The 23,176-nt window shown below is 37.1% G+C and overlaps 1 protein-coding gene across 1 annotated transcript in view; it reads left to right on the plus strand.

Moving 5' to 3' along the window:
- Nucleotides 1-14,206, plus strand: part of LOC128713658 (dopamine receptor 2) — a 28,565-nt gene extending 14,359 nt beyond the window's left edge. Inside the window, exons 3-4 of the mRNA XM_053808524.1 lie at nucleotides 13,497-13,532; nucleotides 13,709-14,206. Coding sequence (XP_053664499.1) covers nucleotides 13,497-13,532; nucleotides 13,709-14,206 — 534 coding nt within the window. The remainder of the gene's footprint in view (nucleotides 1-13,496; nucleotides 13,533-13,708) is intronic.
- The last annotated feature ends 8,970 nt before the right edge of the window (nucleotides 14,207-23,176 follow it).

Below are 23,176 nucleotides of genomic sequence, written 5' to 3' on the forward strand. Positions count from 1 at the left end.
CCAGGGATTCAAACACCTTTGTTAGTTGCGACCTATAGTGCGAAGGTACTTCGGTCGCGTATGTTTATCGCGAAAACGGATCCCTTTCTCGAGACTCAAAAGATTGTAACTTTCGAGGGTTACTTCAGAGAAAACCAAAACAGAGTGCGTCTCGGGCAAACATCCGTTCTCGAACCCTTGTTGGTTACAACCAATTTTCAACCAAGACTAAACACTTTAGACAGGCGGAGGTTTCTTTCAACGGATTATTTCGGAGAAGACCAAGTGCAACTTGCATCGGGCAAATATCCGTTCTCGAATCCTGTCAAGATCTCTACCAAATCAAAGATGAAGTCGATCGTTCTGTGCCTGGTGTGAAAAGGATGATTTATTCTAAAATTTCGTTTCTTATATACTAGTTTAATAACAATGTATTGGTGAATGTAGTATTGTAATTTTTAAACGTGTTGGTGAAGTCGATCGCGACCTTTCTTCCCTACGATATTCTCTTGATGATCCCAAACAAATAATTAGCCTGAAGTCAAGTGCTCTTTCGTTGATAAACGATCAAGGATTCAATGTTTTACTTAAACATGTGTTAGGCATACATATCCTGGCAGCTTAACAATTTGTTTTGACTGAACGAGCCTCTTTTTATGGCCGATCCTGAAAACGTTCGTTACCTAGCTATGGCTAGGCTTTGACCGTTATGGCTTGACCGATTGTAGCTATTGCATTCGTGTGGTTCGGTTTATTGCGTTGCTCTTGCCTTTGCGCTAGTTTTCCCATTACCTTATGCCCGTACGCTTATTTCCGTTCTCATGAATCGCGCCTTTTGATGTTCATATGTTTATTTAGGTAAACGATAACGATCCCTTCACAGATTACAAGTTAAACGCATCGTTTTCAAATCAAAATGAGTTTCGTAACATAAATTTCGTCTCGTTCTCAACAACCTTAGAGGGATCACATAAAATTGAAATTAATTCGACTCCAAAGAGGGGTCGCCCTTTTTGAGCATTGGGATAACCAAGACTTGTTTCCATGGCGTGGGGAAGGTTGAACATAAGAATAGACGGAATAGTAGGAGGGGGACAAACACAGAACTACATTTTTATATATTGTTGTACAGTACAAGGGAGAATATTTTGCTCTACCTAACTGTTATGTCTTTGCTTTATGATGTCTTTGCTTTGGGGTGTCCGAGTAGCACAATAATGAACGCTTGCAAATATTTTAAGACATAAACGTTACTTAATTGCTGTTTAGGATAGATAGAACGCCTAGAGGGTAGGCAAAAAAACCGAGACAGCTAGCGCCATCTAGGCATGAAAATAAGTACTACGCGTTAGGAGAAAAAGGAAATGGAGGTTTTGGAATCTAAGTAACACAGGAGATTCCACCATGTAAAATCTAACCATCGCTAATGCAGCAACACCATGGATGATGACTATCCATAGTGTTCAATAAACCAGTCAGTCAACAGCAAGATATCGGAGTTCATCCTTTAACCACTCAGCTGTCAGATCTATTGCGAGTCCTGGAAACGGGTAGCAAACAATAGACACCTGGCAGCGCTCTCCAGTGTGTTAAAATCAAGGCTGTTATTTTTGGCCCCTAGAGAATTCATCAGGAATTCTATAAACAAATCAGTGTCCTGCACAATTGCTAAAAACAATTACACATCTTCTAACCGAATCAACTGCTCGCTTGCGCGCTGACCCTATCCTGCGGTCAGCGCCCCAGGACACTCACGCACACATCGCACACAGGACAATCGCGAGCCATGGCTGAGTGGCTGTCAGTGCGTGGCTCTGATTAATCAGGTTGCATCATAACACTAACTATTTAGCTATCTATTTTGCTTCTCACTCTAGCTTATCCCATCTTGTACATGTGGTACATGATACCAAGATTCCAATCACATGGCATCGATTCACTCCCATACCTCAATAATGATTCGATTAATTTCATTTCTAGTGCTACACCTCTATTTTTCATCGGCAGTTTTTCGCCGGCACCTCCCACTATTTCGTCATTGCCTGGAGTCTTGTTATTCCTGATCCGACGACCTTGACGATGACTTTGCGGGTTTCAACAATGCTGCTATCATCAGCTAGTGAAGCCTCTAGCTTCTCGTTGAACTGGTCATTTAGTGAGTCATAACAAAACCCTGAGCCCATCGCGAGAGACCCTCTGGTAACTGACCAGATCTCAATCCTTATATCGCACTATGATTTCTTGAAGTTCTCGCACTAGTTGTTCATCCCAGATTTGTTTCTTGGTGCGTTGAATTTTTTATCCTCTCGTCTGAGCCATGTGTATTCCTCTGCGCTTGCCCGAGTTCTATACTGCTACTGCACTGATTAGTATGCGCTGTTTTTACGTTCGGTCGCTTGTCTGCACGCTTCGTCGAACCGATTGTTGTTTCTGATTTTCCCCAGCGATGCACCTTTCGCTCGTAGTTGTGTATGCATTTTCTCACCTATGGTGGTTGCGAAAGCCTGTTGGACATTGTTGTCCTTCGGGGATTCTGTGTTGAGTCGAACTTGCGTGTTTACTGCACCCCCATTGGGCGGGGACGAGTGATTCTGCAACGCATCACTAGGCCAACCAAATAGTGACGGAATACCAGTTGAGTATACGTATACCTATGCAACCTTCGAATACCTATGCAACCTTCGAGAGGCTTCGGATCCTACCTCATTACAGAGCAAATTCCATTGATTCCATTGGGGCAAATCATACAATAAGTTAGAAAGCTTAAGCTTTTAGTCTGTATCTGTTACATAACCTAGGTACCGGGTTGCATCATTATGTACATATTTGTAAATGACATAGTATTTTGACACAAAGAACGACACAAGGGATCATTTTCGCACAAATACAATTTGAATAAAACAGGTTAAAGTTTAGAAATTTAACTTCAAATTCAATTTTATTTGAAACATTATTTAAGTCTGATTACTAAAATAATCTTTTTTCAGTTGTTTTGACATTAGTCGAGCTTCGGTCAACTGTTTTCAATATGAAACCAATCTAATCCTTTTTTCCTAGGTTTAACTTGGCTTATCATTTAATGATTCCGAGCGAATTTAGGGATTCGAATATAAGCCATGCAATATTGGAATATTCAATGTTCTGGGATCGAACCTAGAATGTTGTATAGTTGAGCCAACATTAAATAGATGCCCAGCTAGTAAAAAATGAAATTACTCAAAACGTTTTAATCGTACGAACGGGCCAGGTTGCTTAGACTTATTTTATCACATATCTGGACTGTCAATCCTTACTACGAGGGAATGATCCATGTGGGATTTCCACCGATCCTGTGGTGTGGGACCGACGCCGCTAACAAGTACCCCAAAAAGATTTCCCTAGATGCCTTGCTTTTATTCCAGCGTCTAGCGGTAGGATGAATTTCGACATGATGAAAAAAGAATAAAAATCTTGAGGTCAAAAAGTCCGTTGGATGCTCCTAAAAGTCTGAGTACATTGCATAATACTCTTGCGTAGTCGTATAACCGATACAGCTAGTTATTTTTTCAATTGACGAAGGCGTTGTGATTAAAACTGTATTAATACAGCTCGTTTAACTTTATGTTCAATAATCCACTATTTGATCATTGTTCATCAACAACAAAATTGTTTCATGTATTCGTACAAAAAAAGTTTATACAATTTTCCGCCTTGTGGTCTATGCACACAGCAAAACCATACGTGCAGTTCTTTAGTAAATAAAAATGAGACAATGCTCAAACCCCCACGGCGTTTTGTTTTTTGAAATAGTAGCAAGAAGAAATACCAGGACTAAATATTATTAACAGAGGCAAGTAAAAGCAGAAATGGTTAGAAACAACCACATCGGCTCAGCGGTGGGTCGATGCATCCTCTCAAATCCTGTATATGTATATGAACAGATCCTTTAGTGTACATTCATCTTATCTACAAATATACTTTCTTCTGACCGCAGACCGCACTCGTTTCGTCTCTAAATTTTCATTCTCCTTCTACATCTTAGTTCATCTCCTCTTTTTTGTTGGATTCTGTTTGTGCCTCAAGGGCATAAAGTATTTGACTGCACCATAGCGGAAGTAAACGAACCAAGAGACGATGAGAGAAGCATAAAACTGGGGACGAGCTTCATTGATGCAAATGCTGAAAGGGTTCAGTTTGTTGTGGAGTTAATATTCCCTATGTACATTACCTTAAGCTCAAGAGCATTAGCATTGCCATGACAGGATGTGAATGAAGCTTCATAGTGGCAAAGGAAGCAATTTCACGATCTCATGATGCTTCCGTCGGTTAGGTACCACATTACTAAGCTTCTTTCGCCTGATGAGCGGGGTTTTGAAAGATTTAATGGGTGAGATTATTTTTCCGCGACCACTATCGCACCACTTCATGCTGTCACCTCATTTCGAATATTCACGAATGTGAATGCATTTATACTTGACCTGCACGTATCCCTTTCTATCGTTCAAATCCAGTTAAAGTTTACATTTATCATCCGACGAATAATGGAGCGGATTAGCTTGTTGGAAAAAAGAGAAGAGAGAAGACGTCAGAATGCTAGTTATATTTTTTTTATCTTCAGTAGAAATGCGTGGTTTAGCTTACAGGTCGCAATTTAAGAGGCTACTTTAAGGTTATTGAAACCTTTGATACATAGCATAAATAAAAATATGTTTAATACATTATTGACTTTGTCTTGTATTCTTATTCAAATTGAGCGTTTATTAATTTAAGCTTAGTCGCGAGTAGAGTTTTTATTGTTGCTTATAACTGTTGCTATTAATGCTATAATGCTAATGCTATTAATGCTGCTATTAACATGAAACAAAGCTTTGTGACTATGGAAACGTTTGAGATTGCTTTTGACAGTAATAAAGCGCCCAAATAATCTACTAATTTACAAAAATAAAAAGAATTTTAACGAGAATCACAATACTTTTCCAATACTTGAAACAATCTTCTCCTTCTTCCTTAGCGAAACAATATCCTCATGAGAGTAGGGCCTGTCATTTCTGGCTTTATTTACCCTCAGCTAAATAGCTAACCCTGTGTGCAAAGCACTAGTTCGAATGGGATTTTACACCGATCTTGTCGTAGGAAAACCCTGCGGCGAATCCCCCAAGCTTTGATTTTAAACATTTGAAAGCTTTGTGATTTATTTCTTATTTCGTATCTAATTATTCATCATGAACAAAAGTATGGTGAAATATCTGGAAAAAGAAGTGTTTATACCAAGAAGAATCCTACATATCATATTTTTAAAACCTCTTTTCAATTTTGTTTATCAATTTCAAAAAAACATTCATGAGCTTTTAGTAAGCTGTATTCTACAAACCAACACTAAAATCTCTTTGTACTTCTTGTAGGCATCAATAACCTTGTTCATGATTGCTTGCCGCGATGGCTCATTCAGGCATTTGCTGAAATTAAGCAAAAAATTCTAATCTATTTGTTGCAGTAATTTGAAACGGTCATCAAACACTTTTTGGCCTGGTTCGAATGTACCATTCAGGGAACTTTGATCAGCTGGTATTACGCGTAAAAACGCGCATATTTGATTAATGCTTAATGATTAGTTATTTAATCCTAATGATGACTGATTTAATTACTTCACGACTAATAACGATATCAAGTCAATTTTTACAACATTTGGTTAAATAGCAGATCAAATAGAAATAAGTTTCTAATTAAATAAAGCTTCATGAACATAAAGAACAACAAAAAACTTACTTTAGGATAAATTAAAATTATTTAATCTATGTATTCATGTAGTTGTAAAATTATATAAAATGATAATTAAAATCAATTAACGATTTATGTTTTGCATACTGGGTAGAGGCTAAAATATTATTTTTTCCCCTTTTACTCTTGATGTTCCATAACTGTTGATACTGTTTTAAGTTGTGTCAAGAGAGATTCTTATGTGTGAGTCGTTTTGCTATATTTATGTCGTTCTCAACTTCACACTATTCTACATGTTTACTTGTTGGTACCTGTGTGCGAGATTGTCCTACTCTTTCAGATCACCATTGCATCCTGCCTGAATCTTCCCTAATGAAAAGTTTGCCCTTTACCTGAATCTACCTCTTCCTAATCTAACTTGTTCCGAATACTATTGAACTGATAATACACATGGATGTTTAGCCAAACGATATCGACCGTCACTTTTTTTTTCAGAGATTTGCCTCGAGACGATGCTACTCAACCTGCTCGCTGCACGGGATACAGCAAGTGCGGCAAAACTCATGCGAACAGACGTACATTTAGTTTCCGTCAAATCGGTTGCGTGGCCGTATGGGCCCTCGCTTTATATAGTCTACCACCAGTTGCATAAATTTTTGTGTATCACTTAACGTCACCACCGGTGGAGTCGTAAGCGACGATAAATGGTTAAATTAAAGTCATCTGCAAAATGAAAACTTCCTTTCAAAACAAGAATTTTACCGTAGCCTAAGCAAACTGTTTGCCCCGGAATTAGTGAGCTGAATTTCTGGAAAACAACTACCCCACACTGAGTACAATTCAACCAATGACGGAAATTATTAGTAGTGAAACAAGATGTAGAGGTAGTCACTCCAGGAATGTCGTTTAACAAATGTGTTTCCAAAATTCACTTTAGAAATGAAAAAAAAAAAAACAGTCCTGCAGCATTCACCCACTGGAAAAAAGCTAATGGCTTTTGGTATCTTCTTCACCATAACGTATTGGTTGTGAAAAAAAGTTATCTCTATACTAAAACAGCATCAGTTTGCACCCAGTTACTTAGCACACAATGGTTAACCAACATGAAAAGAATTATTATTGCCGCACGATCTAACGAACTCTAGTCCATATGGCTATAAGGGTTGTTGTTATATGTATGTCTGATGATGGTGTAATTAGAATAATGAGGAGCTGCTTAAAGCAAGCGGACTGGATGCAGCCAATTGCCGGTAGCAATGTATTAGTTTTAAAACCTAGAAGGTACGTAAACATTAATTTCACTAGTATGAATGTTTTCTACATTTCATCGCAAGTGCTACAGATCTGCTCGCATAATGCTCTGTGTCACTACTTCCTCCCCGTATGCCTATTTCTTGTCCACTTGCCAATGTAACTTGTAACGTAGCCAATGTTTCGTCTTCCTCCATCCTAACCGATGAATAACTGAGCACAACTACAGCAACCGCAAAACGCAAAGTGTTTTCATTTCACTGAGCAAAACATCAAGCATCCTTCGCACCATACAGTACAGCAACATGCACCTTCATTCGTTAAAATTTTATGAGAAGCATCCCATTTCGAGCTGTTTACTGAACTATCGCATTGCTACCCAGCTGCTACTCGTGTGCACCATTTAAAAATAAAAAAGGTGTCATAGCAGATGCAATAACGGCAGCTGTACGTTTCCTTGTCAGACTCAAGCACTGTCAACTAAGGAGATTATTCACCACAACGCAGAATCTTGTGTGGTTAATATGAAAATTTCAAATATGTTCTATCGGTTTCAGTTTTCGTTGCGTTTTGGTTTATATTTAAATTTTAAACAATCATATGCTGGATTTATTTGCGTTGAAATTCGAACGTTAACGCTTTTTGCATACAGCTGTTAAACATAAATATATATTTTTTTAAATTATTTATTACGTCCGCAAATAAATAACGGCCGTTTTGAAATCGATGGGGCCACTGTGGACTGTGGCGCGATTTTGACGTTTACAAACCTCATAAATCAAGTTCGAGAATGACATAATCAAACTGTGTAAACAGATTAGTGATTATTTCGTGCAAGTAAAAGTTCCTAGTTCTTGAAAATGTCTGATTTTGAGCCGGATAAGCGCCATATACGGGAGGTGTTGGTGTTTTTGTTTCGAGCGAAGAAAACGGCAGCTGAAGCGCATCGAGAACTTTCGAGTGTTTACGGCGATGCTGCTCTAAGCGAAACAAGGTGTCGGGATTGGTTTCGACGCTTTCTAAGCGGTAATTTCATCGTGGAAGAAGCCGAGCCGTGGCTCAACGCGAAGGAAGGCCCCAAACGTTCGCCGACGAAGAATTGACGGCTTTACTGGAGGAAAATCACTACCAAACGCAAGAAGAGCTTGCAACCGTTCTTGGTGTAACTCGTCAGGCCATATCATCACGGCTGAACGCGTTAGGCATGATACAGGAAGAGGGCAAATGGATACCACACGAGTTGAAGCCGCGGGACATTGAACGCAGACTCTTCATGTGTGAATTGCTGGTCCAGCGGCACAACAGAAAAGAGTTCCTGCGCAGAATCGTGACGGGAGACGAGAAGTGGATATTGTTCAGCAATCCTAAGCGCAAAAAACCATGGGGATCCCCCGGTCATACCCCAACATCATCAGCTCGGCATCCATAGCTCGAAAGTTATGCTGAGTATTTGGTGGGACCAGCTCGGCGTCATCTACTACGAACTTCTGAAACCGGGAGAAACAATCACTGGTAAACGCTACCGGAAACGATTGATGAGTTTTAGCCGCACTGCGTGAAAAACGGCCACAATACTCATCACGCCACGACAAAGTTATTCTGCTGCATGACAATGCTGGGCCACATGCTAACCAGCAGTTCTCCTCCTATGAACAGATTCAGAATTGGTTGGATACCTGGATTGCGTCGAAAAACGTTTCATTTTTCCAAAAAGGAAACCGCGATTTACCCGAAAGGTGGAAGAAAGTAATAAATAATAATGGCCAATACTTTGATTGACCCAATTTCTACAAATGAAAATGCCACGAGTAAAAATAAACTTATGAAAAAATGGCCGTTATTTATTTGCGCACCTGATACAATTGCAATCATTAAGGAAATGTAACTCATCCACACTTTATTATTTTTTTTTTAACACACAACTCGCTGCATATAAACATTTGAAGATTTATTTTGAGGAAATGTAACACTGCATTTTTAAAAGAAAGTGTTAGTTACAATAAACTCTACTATCAATTCCTATTCTAGTGAACTATCACAACTACTACACTAGATCAAAACTAGAACTAAGAACTGAAGAACAATCCACATTCTCTCGTCGGTGCTATAATTAAGTATAGCACGTGTGGAAATAGCTTTGTCAAAAGTATTTTCTGAATGGACAATAAATCTACCTTTATTTTATTTCGCGTGGTGATGCCAGAATTTGGACGGCAGCATCATGTTCGAAGGTCGATTGATATCTAATGGGCATTTTAATGGAAAGAAATGAATGTACCATTGGATGTGGATTTCATTTACAACCTTGATGACGGTAAACTGATGGACACGCTTTACCGGTTTGCCTCTTGTGTTGGTTACCCATCAATTTGCTGCAAACCGGATCAGCGTAGCGATTGACGGATGTTGGACTTGGCAACTGACTAGAATTTTTCGTTTGCGGCTCCAGGAATTGCCGTGGTTAGCATGACTGCGCTTAAGGATGTTTCAACGCAATCAATGCGTTTGATTTCATTGCTCAGATCGAACCCTGATGTGGACGGAGTTCGAAAGGAAGCAATGAAGGACAAATCCAATCAAAGAACATTACAGCAAAATCATATTATGAAAAAAGTATTAAAGGAAGCATGGCTAAAAACCCCTTGCAAACAACGTCGGTTTCGTATCGTGGAACTGTTAATCTGGCTAGCGAACGGAACCTGAAATGACAAACAATATTAATGTGGTTGCAAGAGTGAGTGAGAAAAAATTTATTTATAAATCGAATTAACTGGTGCAGACATAAAACTTATGACCGGTCATTTCTTCTAGAACTGGCAGAGGAACGGACCCAATGTCTCGGACTTGAAGTTATCAAGCCTATGTTTGTTTGGTTTTCATGTATCTTAGCTATACTTTCCACTCACAATTAATTCTATTAGATTCAGCATTTCGTATTTTTCTTTCAGTCCTTCGCCTTATTCCCTTTAAGTAGTTTTTCACTACTACACTCTACCATCAGATAAAACCACAACTTTATTTTCGGTTATGCTTTAGGAAGGATTGTAATCTTTGTGTGCTTCGCTTTGTGCTTGTAGGAACTTTTTTCCCCTTCTGCAGCACAAAAGTACACTTCCGCATCGTCACAATTGTGTGCATAAATAGAGAGTGAAACATAAAGATCGGAGATAAAGCTGCAAAAATAAAAGTATGCTTCACAAGGCAGAAAACGCCAGAGATCTCGGCAGTGACTGACAAATTACAGCAAGACCAAAGATACCATACGGTTTTGCCGATGATTGTTTCCTAAAGATAAATTCCATAACAAACGAATTAACTACTTCATCATGTTCTTCAGCATGCCAAACAGAGTGGTGCTCATTTGCCGGACCATTGAGGACCATAATTCGGTCGATTTGTTTTTTTTTTTTTGGGTTAGGTGTATAAACCTTTTCGGTTGCACAGTTATTTACTACTGCTAGGCTACTCGATATATTTTCGCCAGTATCTACCCAATCAAATCGGCCAGCCCTGCTCTTTCAAAGAACCTTTCATTAAATTGCTCAATTGTGTGCGGTTTTTATAGTGCCTACATTCTACTACATAGCTGAGCCCGCGGAGCTATCAATGATACACAGTTTTTATTTTTGAAAATATTTTCATTCAATTGCTGTTATTCAATACTGCAAATGGTTTCACATCTGCATGATGCTTCTTCGTGCGAAATTATTGCTTTTTTACCGCTTTTTTTTTAGAATGCTTTTGTGTCTGCTTTTTCAAATTTTGTCTAATTCATGTTTTAGGGGGCTTCGCCCTAAAAATAAAATTACCTTTGGCTGATTGTTATTGGTGACTTTATGGGAAGATTTGCGGCCTCGTCATTTAGTACATTGTTAAAAAAGGAAGCCCATGTTAATGTTGTGTTAGACAGATTCTCGAACGTCATTTCGATGATTCATCATACTTTTACATGGACCACTGACGAAAGCCGTGAAATAGCACAACGTATTCATAAAAAAGAAAATAGAAAATAGGAAAATAGAAATGTTTTCAAGTAAAGGCTGTGTGTCCAAAGCGTGGTCCCTCTAAGTCATGCGACGTTGTGCAAATAATATCAGTGCTGTTTCTATACATATTTCTATATAATTATGTACACATGTTAATTGTCATTCGCCTGGCCTGGCACCTAGCAACCACAAGCGAACGAAGTGAGCATCGCAAATAGCAAAAACTTGTAAAGCGTTTGCCTTAGAGATTTTTTATTTATCAGGATGAGAATAAGAGTGATAAAATGTAGAAATGCAAATTCAATCCTTGTGACTAAGGTTACTTAAATGTAGAGAAATTGCAGACGATTTCTGGTTAGACCTCCACCAGTGGTTATAATCCACATTTTTTAAGATGAGTCTCTGCAAATGTTGTGCTTAAATCGGTGTTTTTTCATTGATTGCTGCAGTACCAGTCTTTTTTATTTTTTACCTCGGCTCCTTCGGCGTACTTTAACGTAAAATCGCATAGCATACTACACACATACAGTAACTACATACAGTAACTGGAGTTCCTACGTAGATATGTGCTTGGTACATAAGCCGGAAACTTCCATAAATATGCATACAGACAGTGAGGAATAGAAAAAAATGGATGAATCAAGGGAGTAGGCATAAATGTACACCCAATTTTGTTATGAAAATTTCGCCCCTACCAAATTTTATTTACTCTCCGCTGGCTCTGACTACATATCGAACGTAGTCACAAATCTGTCAGACGACAGTCTACAAATGTTTACGAATGTTTATATACTTCGACCAGAGAACTTTTTTCTACCCTCTTTTCTATGCATCCCTTTCCGAAGGACAATTGGTTTTCGTTAACTCTTCTATGTTGCTTAGCCAAAAAGCATACCTCAACAGCGTTCTCGTTACGTGTGCATTTATGATTGCAACACATTTCGTCATTAATTTAATTTATTCTTTAACTATCAAATTTTGCATTTGCTACAGTTTTTACTTGGTTCATTATGTTGGTTAGCTAGAATCAGCTAATATTAGATATTGTAGGTAGCCATGCCAGCTTATCGAACATTTTACATAAAACCCTATGTCGCTAACAGACTAGTCGTTATGCTTATTTTGAATAGGACGGATAGCATCAGTAGTAGTTATTTTAGAAAAGTCAAGCTTTTTGTACTAACATATTAAGACCTTATGTACGCCAATGTGTATGTTATGTACCTTATGACCTTGTTAGTACGAATAAGTATGTCGACCTTTTATGTTAACTGAAGAATTAGCGTCCTGATACATCGATACAATGATGATTGGGATAGCAAAAACACAAAAATCTTGACGGGTTTTGCTTTTTTTGCTTTTACATTGTAGGTGATAGGTGATTGTATCTTTACATTTTATATTGTCGCAATCTTGAAGCTTTAATAATATCCAAGACCTACTTGACACTGGATGGTTAGAACCGGTGCAAAGACCGATTGCTTTACATCTTCCACCGAGATGATGAGCGCTGATGAATACCCCATCACGTTCCCCAAGCAGGTCCTTCTGTGATAAATGAACAATGAAAAAAAAATATTCATTGCAATATGGCTAACCCTAGATAGGGGTTGAGGGATACGAAGTGTCCCCCGGAAGTTTTATTCCTTCACGGGTTTTAAACCCACGGAAGAAGTCTAACACGAATAAAAATGTGATTTTTTTATCTCGGTCTCAAACCACTGTCATAGGCGAGCATAGATTGTATTAAGATAAACGAAGATAGCCAACCCTTACAATGTCCACCATGAGATTAATAGAGAATGCTTGAACTAACCTTCAAAGTATCTACAACATTAATTTTAAGGCATTCAAGTAAGGTAACCATTTTTTTAATCTTCACATAGATTTTTGTAAAGGTTGCAACGCTCGATAGAGCGTCACTTTTAATTTTGAAGGCTAAAAAATGCAGAATCTGCGCATTATGCAAACTATTTGTTTTATTACAGCGGTTATCTGTTTTTTTTTTTCTATACTTCCATCACCAGCCGAAACTTGTTCATTTGTAATGCAAACATTACAGTAATCCTCTTTCTAACGAAAATATAGAAACATGTTGATAATAAAATTCATACAATGTATTAAAAACTCATCCTTTTAGATTCACATTTGCTCATGTTATCATGATTTCTGTATTAACATGATAAGGTAATCGAAATTGGGGTAACTTTTTAAAACGAATAGAAATATTATTTTGGAATAATGGCGGCCTGCTGATATGGTAGTGACAGAAAACCAGACATCTATGCAGCCGAACTGGTACCTAATCCCATCCTTACCGTACCGTGCAGTAATTACACTATAGGATTGGTAAAAAAAAAAACATTTCAAAAATAATTACATAATAAGGCCATTCTGACTCGCAAAGTAAATAATGCATAACTATCAGTTAGGCTTCATGTTCCATCTCACATATTTGTAAATTAAAATTAAAATAAAATCTTATATTTAAACCAGCACTTCGCGAGCAACGCTTTTTCACGGAACACTTTATTTATTTATTGCCAATCTCACGCTTCTATATTACTTGTTTTCCTTCCACAGTGCCAAAAGGCTGCAATCATAGCCTCGTCATCGTCTGTAAGTAGCAACATTTAATGCTTACATTTTGTGACCATCCTTTTCCTTTTACACGCCCCTAACAATTACCCTTGCGACACGCGCATTCTTATTAATTGTTTGTTTATGCTTCATAGCGTCCCATCAATTTGCATGCAGAACATTCATGCCCTTTTCTCTTTCATCCTTTTTTACAGAACTGTAGTATATATGATAATAGCTATCAGCGTCGTAACAATCGTCAGGTGCTTGGGCAGCAAAATCGATCCGGGCATCACCATCATCACCACTATCGTCAACATCGCCATTACTGCAACAATCACTACAACCGGCATCGGTCGCGTCGAAACTGCGATGGTTTAACGGACGCTGGAGGTACTCTGCATCAGCGAACCAATCAACAATGCGCTCCCACCACTGTCACATCTCCTATTGTTACTGTTACCAACTCGGCTCCCATGCCAATAAGTGGTAATATCAGTCCCTGCGTAATGTCTATGCCAAGGCCAGTGTCAATTACCTCGATCGGACAACATCTAGGTTGCGATACCTCCCAGCCACGCTGCAGCTTCTCCATCAACTCTGGACTACGAACAGCAAATCGCAGAGTACAACGGCAAGTGTCGTCCATGGAACGAGAACGGAACCGAATTTTCGATGACCCAAGGCCTGATATGAACCGGGTGCCTCCTTAAATATTAGACAAATTTTCACAAAATCAAATTACAATTCATCTATTTATGATTCTTAATATTCGCTAATTTATTTACATTTTATTTATGTATATGTTGTTTTTTTTTATTTGTTACATAAAAGGCAAACGTCATAATTCTGCCTCTAAATAACCATGTAACGCACAAATATGACCATCTAACGCCCTTAGTATATGTTACAAATATCAGCTGAGGATTTATTATAAATATTACTGTACAAATGTACAAAAATACACTGATACCTAAGCAACAAAATCGTACCTAAGCACTAAATGATTATGTTTGTTTATTTTACATACTCTTAACGGCGTGTGGATTAAATGCAGCCAGAAAACCATTCCAATTTATTTAAAATGTGAGTGATAAGACTCTTCATTAATTTGCGTGCATTTGAATCAATGATATATTAAATGTTTGGCCGAATGTTTACAAACATAAACCGATATACAACCCGGCAGGAATTGCGGCAATTCAAGTCATGAAAAGTCACAATTTTTTTAAGTTAAGTTAAGTGTAATTAGATGGCATATTTTGTTATTATCATATAGTAGAGGAAATCTACAACAAGCAATAAAACCATACAGGAAATGAACTATGGTCAATGTTTTTCGTGAAAATGATGAACCTACAATATAACATGCACAATGGGCATGAGAAATCTGTTTATGCAATTTGGAACATGAATTTTATATTTGTTCATAGAAAAGGTTAAAAGCGGAATTTTAAGGCAAAGTCAACAATAAATTGCATGCCATACCAAACACAATCATAATAGCCACCCAAGCAAGCATTACCATAGAAGCACGATACAGGAAACAATGTTCTTGAGTACTGCCGAAAGTCCTTACAGCTAAGGTGCAGAACAAATGTGAAGTACCTTTACATGGAGATTCTTTTATTCATGAGACAACGCTTGCTCTTTTGTCTGTGGAACAACTATACACTGGTGACAAGCTAATTGTACCCTACTACGGCACAGAATAAGAATAAAAGATCTTCTTGATGGCTCAATCCTAGGCTTTTCATGTATGAAGCAGGGCGGTCTAACAGAACAACAAGGTCATACAAGACAGTCCTCCTACGTAAATATTCAGCAGCAAGCTGTGTAAAGATTTAACACTCTTCAATAAATGTAGTTTAGACTTAAAGTTTTCAATTTGCTACATAAATAGCAAACAAATATTGCATGACATATTATTGTACAATACAGCAGATTGTATTATTACGGAAGGAAAATCAGTTTCGTCTGAAAGTACGTTCCTACCACAAATCGTATATCCTTTACAACAATGAATGAGGTGATAAAAATTTCGTATCGCTATTAAGTTCGTATCGCTCAAAGTTTACCCAACATTCAAATGTTATGTTCACAAATTTGAATAATCTGTTTCAATCAATCAACTCTACCTTTTTTTTCTCCAATTTTCAAATTTATTCGTGAATAGCGTGAATTTTTCTAATCCTTCTCTGAATAACTAAACCATACTTTTAGTCCTGATACGTGCTGCTGCTCTATAAAACAAATATTTTAACCAAGATTACGTATACAGGGTGAGATGAAAAAACTGCAACAAAAACTTCATATATTTTGTGTTTTTTTTTATTTGAATGAATGAAAGCAAAAAAATATCTGAAATAACATCAAATTTCATAATCAATTCAGATTTGTTCGAATTATCCACCTTTGGCACGAATAATGGCCTTTAGTCGGCCGATGAAGCTATCGCATGCAGCCCAAAAGTGGCTCTGCCGTAATTTGGCCCATTATCGGCGAAGCGCTTGCTTGAGGTGATCGACACTTTGGTAATTTTTAGTACAAACCTTATTTTCCCAGGCACAATAATCCAACGGATTGGTATCTGGTGATTTTAGTGGCCATTGTGCGGTGGAAATAAAGCGAGAAATCTCATTTCGTAACCATTCTTGGGCAGCGAGTGATGAGTCCTGTTGGAATGTCCATGATCTGCGGCCAAAATGTTTGCGTGCTCAGGAGCTCAGAGCTCCCTCCAAAATATTTTCGCGAAAGATTTGCGTACAGTCTTTTCTCGAGTTACGCGACACTCGAGTTACGTGTATTCCAGATACGCGAATCCCAAAAGTTTGACAGCTCGTGTAACTTTTTATGTGGAATTGAAGTTTGTATTTGTCAAATTTAAAATTTTCCCGAAAATTCCTTACATGTTGCTATTAAAAACTTTAATTTTGCAAATAATTTACTATAATTGTCGAAATTAACGTAAAAATATCAATTATGAATGTGCTTCGTTACGTGAAAAGAAGAAATCGATCGCTGAATACTAATTACAAACGATATTATAAAGGGAATCCGAGTTACGCGAATTTCTCTGGCACGCATTATTCGCGTAACTCGGGAAAAGATTGTATTTATTTTCAACCCACGGTCGATGAATAAGAGCGGTGGGCGACCATCGGCGGTTATGGCGGCCACCATCACCATGACCGGCTTTTGAGTTCTGGAGGCCAACCCAAGTTGCAAATTTTCTGCTGACCTCTCAGGCAAGTAAACACGATCATTTTGTTTATTCAGAAACTGCTAGATAACGAATGGTTTCTTGTCAGAGAAAACCAAATTCGGTAGTTCACCACTTTCGGCCAAGCGAAGCAACTCTTTGTCTCTTGTGAGTCTTTTTTTTTGTGCATCGGTCAGATCTTGCACTTTTTGGAACTTCAAAGGCTTTAGTCCATGTTCATTTTTATTACTTTCCAAATGGCATATTGCGATATGTTCAGCTCACGAGCCATTTGTGGGCCACTGCGACGCAGATTACGTTCAAGCCGCTTCTTCACTTTCCGATCTCCGATCCGATTCTGGTGATGTTGCTGTTTTTTTTTGTCCACTTCCTTGACGTCGGGCTTCGCTATTAGTATCACGGTAACAAGCGATGGTACGATACACAAAAGATTAGTTAACTTGGGGTTTTCCGCCAAAATATAAAGCAATTACGCAATCTCGCTTGAAGTCCATCACGTTTTTTTCTGATTGAATCTTCAATAAAATACTTTGATGCGCTTGTAAACAACATAATGAGGTATCACTGGAAGAGATTCGACAGCTTGCAGACGATAGGTTTAGAAATCAGCCTAAGCTGATAACTAACAGCAGTCTGAATTTAGTTGCAGTTCATCTCACCCTGTATATGTGTACATCTTCACATCTGTACAGGTAGTCCCCGAGATACACGCTTCCTCTTATACGCATTTTTTTGGAAATTTGACAGCTGAGTTAGTTTATAGCACAAAATCTAGGCAATAGGTGAAAAATTGGTCTAAAAGCTACCTTTGTCACATAAAATATTAGTATTAAGTTTATTTTTATATATTCTATGAAAATGTAGCCTGTTTTGTTGGATAAATTAAGTGCAGAGAAGGAAGTCAGCTATCTAACTTTGAAGTATGAACGATTTTACTCCCGGACTCCACTTACGCGGAAATTCGAGATGCGCTGATTTTTCCCAGGTTATAGCGGTCCGCTATAATGGCGTATCTTGGGAGCTCCCTGTATATACTATTCTTTGCAATAAATAAGTTGACATTCGATCTCAAACGACACGCGTTAAAGAAATGAATACTGAAGTTGACGGTTTATTATTTTTTTGCTTTCATCATTAGTGTGATTGCGCGTCAAAGCTCGACTGGTACCGAAAACATTGAATTTCTTCGAAAAAAGTCGTCGCGTGGAAGTATGCCAAACAATGTTAGTGGACTACAAAGAAAAGATTAAATGCATCATAACAGGTGATGCATCATGGATTTACGCATTCGCTTCGGTATTCGTAGTGCACCGATTCCGACCGAGGATATTCGAGATCGGGACCGGCTCTACAAAATGAGACATCACAAAAAACGATAACTGTACGGATATCAGCTCACTAAACAAATGATATCTCCTGCCCTTAAGGTAGCCGGACACGCTAGCTACAAGTAGCCAACTACATTTGACAGCCAGCGATTTTCCTTTGTTCTACAATGGACGTAGTTCATGGTTCATGGACGTAGGTGCAGCTACAAGTAGCTAACGTTTTCGGGCCTTCTGCGGTCGCTGCCGCTGTGGCTGTCAATCGTCGGTCAAGCGACATGTCGGTGTGTTTATGTTGATTGTTGATTTATGTTGAAAGTTGATGGATCCGATGACGTCTTCAATAATAATGAATTCTTCTTTTTAACAAACTATTAACACTTAGTTATACAAGTTGTAATTACTACTTACTCTCGAATCTATTAAATTTTGAAGAAAACATTCTTGTATAGACGAACACAGTTATGTGATGTGTATACAAGTTTCCGCAGTATGCGATTATTTTAATATGTTATTTTGTTTCATCTAGCGACTTTACCTGGTTAGAAATACAATTAACGGGGAATTCTTTACAAGTTCTTTCAATGTTCAAAGGTAAACAGTGCTCTGCGCTAACCAAGTGTATTATTTACGAAATTACTTCCACGCAATAATTTCCCATATAAAACATGCAAAAATTGGTTGGTAAACTGTAGTGTGGCCTTGAAATGCATCGGCAGCGTTTGTGTGTATACTGTGTTTAACAAATAACATACATTCAATAATACTCGCCGTAATGCTCCTGTTAAATCATAACAATTGGAAAAATCATAACAATGCTCGGTTTCAAAATGCCGGTTTCAACGGCGGAAATTCAAATCCGCGAATTATCTTCTCACCGAACATGCATCAAGTCGTTAACCCGACTAGCATAACCTCGTGGTCGCTGAGCTATCAGCTGCATCGCTGGCTCGTATCCCGCATATCTGGGATACAAGCCGGCGACGAGAGAACAATGGAAATCTGCAGACGTCAAATGTAGCTGGATACTTGTAGCTAGCGTGTCCGGCTATCTTTAGAAGAGAGCTTACATACAGGGTTTAACAGTCCAGAACACAACTGTCCACATGATCATAACAACCGACTCTTGGACTTGCCACCACTGTCTACCACTTGTACACACGGCAGACGGCGTAAGCTACTCTGTCCAAATGATTAACACAATAGTCAACTTCTTTTGAACAACTGTCATCACTCTTTTATCATAGCTGATATGCATATTTGATGAAGTATACATTTTATTTATTTATTTATTTATTTATTTATTAATTATATTATAACGGCCATTAGGCAATAATGATGAAATAAACATATTACTCGACAAATTTCGTGACATCACAATTACACGCTGTTAGATACACATTATCATCGTCAAGTAGGTATGCGCTATGTAGTTATTCTGTATTAAAATTGGTATCAATATTAACTGGTCATATACACTTAAGAAAATGAATCAATTTGACATTTTATCAGTTGTTCTTTTGGAGTTAAAGAGATTGGATCGAGCACAATACGATTTTCTCTTGGTACGCTGATAATAAAAACTAAGGAGTTCGTGTGGTAAAAATCACACGATATGTAAAATAATCGGGTGTAGCCTAAAATGTGAAACATCATTCCTAGAACCAATATGAATTGCTTTCGGTTGCAATCGGGATGGTTTTTTAGAGTAGTTTCTGTATTTGTTAAAATCGTTAATTTTTGTTGAAGAATACAACGTGCCGTGTACTATAAAACTAAGATTCTAGAGAAGATTGTTGGCTCCAGTCTCTGAATCGTCTTAGGAGGAGAAATAGAATTGGACAAAAAATGCCTTCTGGTCAAAAATTTCTTAGACTCCACAATAAAACACAAACTAAAAAAAAATTACCAGATTTTGTACCATGTTTAGAACGTGTATTTGAACTTTTCGATCGTCGTATACATCTCTTTTGTAAAGGCAAAATAATCCAACTGAGTAAGGCGTGAAAGTTATGCAATTTTCAAGCTTACGCTTTTTTCTCTTCAGTATGATATATTTATTACAAATCCTCTTATGCATATATGCCATATGTTTAACTACATATTCCGTAATAATCAACTTTAAAGCCAGCAACATGTACGTGTTATACATACACAATATACAACAAACAACATACAAATACAACATTATTTAAAAAAGGTAAGCGCAGGTCGAACAATAAACGAATGTATGTGATTTGTTATTCAAAAAATAACAAACAATAATAGGCTCATATTCAGGTCTGTAGCTAATAGCGAGGATAATCAAATGATTGGGATAAACACAAATACAATTTTCATTAATTGGTTGGTAACAGATGGTAGCTCAGAATGAACAAAAACAAATAAACAATAATCTGCAGAATCAATTTGATACTGTAAATACATCATTATTACTTGATGTAAACATCAACATGCGTTCAAATTAACAAACTTCTCATTAAATCATTAAATATGTCTAAGCGAAGAAGTTTTTAAGAACATTCCCTTGTATAACTGCGTAAATCTGCTTCAAATAGATTATGAATCGAATGTTTACTATGCTTACTGGCAAAAAAAACATGTCTAGGTATACCGTTTATATGTATAGATCATGTTTATTTGATAACCAGATAAGAAAGTTATCAGTTTAAGCATGATATGAACTAGATGTAAGCTAACTTGTACTAATAATAAACTATTGAAACGATGTAATTGTCTCAGTGTCTCAGTTATTTCGTTAGTTAAATGTTTTACACAGATATTTTATAATTGACATTATAAATATAAAGAAATTTATTTGCACAAACTGGGAACTCCCTCCAATGAAAGAAAAAAAACGCAAAAATAGCGTAGAGCGCAATGAAAAGGGTACATTTTTCAATCCGGTTAACATATAAAACAATTTTAAAACTACTACACAGTTTGATATAAGATTTTATAAATCATGTCTAAACTAATGAAATAGAGAGTTTTGCAATTACCACCATTGTGTTTTATATTGAATTAGTATATCTTATTGTAATAATATAATCAACCGATGTCTCCGATTTTTATTGCTTTTGAATAGAATGCCACGATTATGTACTATTCAAGATTCCTTTTAGGTAAATGAGGAGTTGGACAATCAATCACGAATTAAGGAGCAAACATAGGTTCTGTTAAGAGTGCAAAACATAAAGTTTGATAAAATTAAGTTAAGCAAAATTAAACAGTAGTGTGATAACTTACATGGAAATGGTTCTAAGATTTCATTAGTGTGTTTTCTGTTGTATCAATCTGTTTTTCCGTTTTAAATATATATAACTACAATAAATATTTGACTGCTTCACACTTAAGTAAACTAATGTAAACTTAAAGCACCCGTAGCCGGATAGTAAAGTCCTGCGAACGGGGGATTGGTCCGAATGTGATTTTGGACTTGTCCTGTTGTGTGAAGACCGGCGCTGCTACCAATACTCTACCGGGTCCATAAATACCATAAGTAATTAATACAACATGTTTTCTTTGCTTTTGTCGGTATTTTCGACTTTTTTACAAGCATACATTTATGCAAAAAACGTTTGTTTACGTCTTCATCGTACATGTTCTGTACATGTTCTGTAAAGTTGTGGCAAACAATCGTTAAGCAATCATCAAAGATATTAACGCCTTGCGATATTTATTTTTACTTTTTTTTTAGTTTTAACCTTTTCACGTCGAGCGTAACGTTTCACATAAAAAGGAAAGCGGAGCATGTTAGGAATTGCAGAATAGATGATAGAAAAGAGGAAGTTGGTGAAAACGGGAGAATTGCTTTAGATTGCTTATTTGTTGGCAGATGTAGGAGTAGGAATTCTGTTTCTTTGCTGCTGTAATATACAAAAGGGGTGAAAGCTGGAACTTTAAGTAACGGTTTAAATTTGATTTTACCATGCGTTGACATAGGCAGATTTCAAAATATTCAATTTTACAAAACATCACAAAAAAATTAAATAAAGTTGGGGTTTTAACGAAGGAGCTTTCCTTCCTTATTTTCTTTAATCTCATATTTTTGTTGCTGTTTGCTAGATTCAATATTAAAAAATTTAACTGTCAACCAGTCCAGCTGGGATTCAAATCTCACCTAATACACATCTAACACGGAATCCAGCAACGGCTAGATGAAGTTTTGAATATTCAATCAAAAAATGTAAACGTCGATTTAAACGTCGTAAAAATAAATGAATATTTAAAAAATACATTTAAGTCCAACTGCTTTCCAAACCGTGAACATAAATACCTCTGGACAAAGTATACAGTTTTTGGAAGAATTAATAGCGAAACTTTAGCATTTTTCAATTGAGGCATAGAGTTTCCGTATTACGACACGGCTGTGGCAACGCGTACTGTGTTCAGAATTGAAGTGCCTGATGTGAAGTGATTAAAATTGGTTCTATTTTAGAAGGTTTTGGAATAATTATTGCAGAAATACGACCGCAGTAACATTTCACTCAATATAACTACTGGCCCCGGGGTTATCGTTCTTCTTATCGGCTTTCGACTTCAAAAAATAAACAGATCTTTCAAGAAAAAATCCAAAGACAAAAGATCAATAAAGCAAGAAAAACATTCAATTTACAGATGATTTGCTGTCGTTACAATATCAAAGATCTTGTAAATCGACCAAGGGTTCTTAGCTTCCTTTTAAAACCGCACGTTGGATAGTTGCAAGCTCTAAGCACATAGAATAGTTGAGATATAGGTCAATATTAAAGCATGATTTTTGCACACCCTCTAAAAAACAGTTTAACACTTTCAGTTCTTCACCAGTTGTTAAGCCGTTATTAAACCACCCATTTCAGTTTAAAATACACCCATCACTTTGTTAAAGTAGTATTTCCAACATAATTGACTCATCAAATTTCATATGGTCATCATCTTTAACATGCTTCAGCTCGAGAATTTGAAGTAAAAGTTGCCTACACAAAATACATCTCAAATATCCGCGTATCTCTAGTTTCCTTTAAAACGTTAATCGTTTATATGTCATATTAAGGGATCGAATACATATTTCCACGTTACAAATTACATTCAAATTTACGTTTATTTCAACAATTGCAATAAAGTGTTATGGAAATTCATTTTTGTAACAATGA

The sequence above is a fragment of the Anopheles marshallii genome, chromosome X (genome assembly GCF_943734725.1).
Source record: "Anopheles marshallii chromosome X, idAnoMarsDA_429_01, whole genome shotgun sequence".
Lineage (NCBI taxonomy): Eukaryota > Metazoa > Arthropoda > Insecta > Diptera > Culicidae > Anopheles > Anopheles marshallii.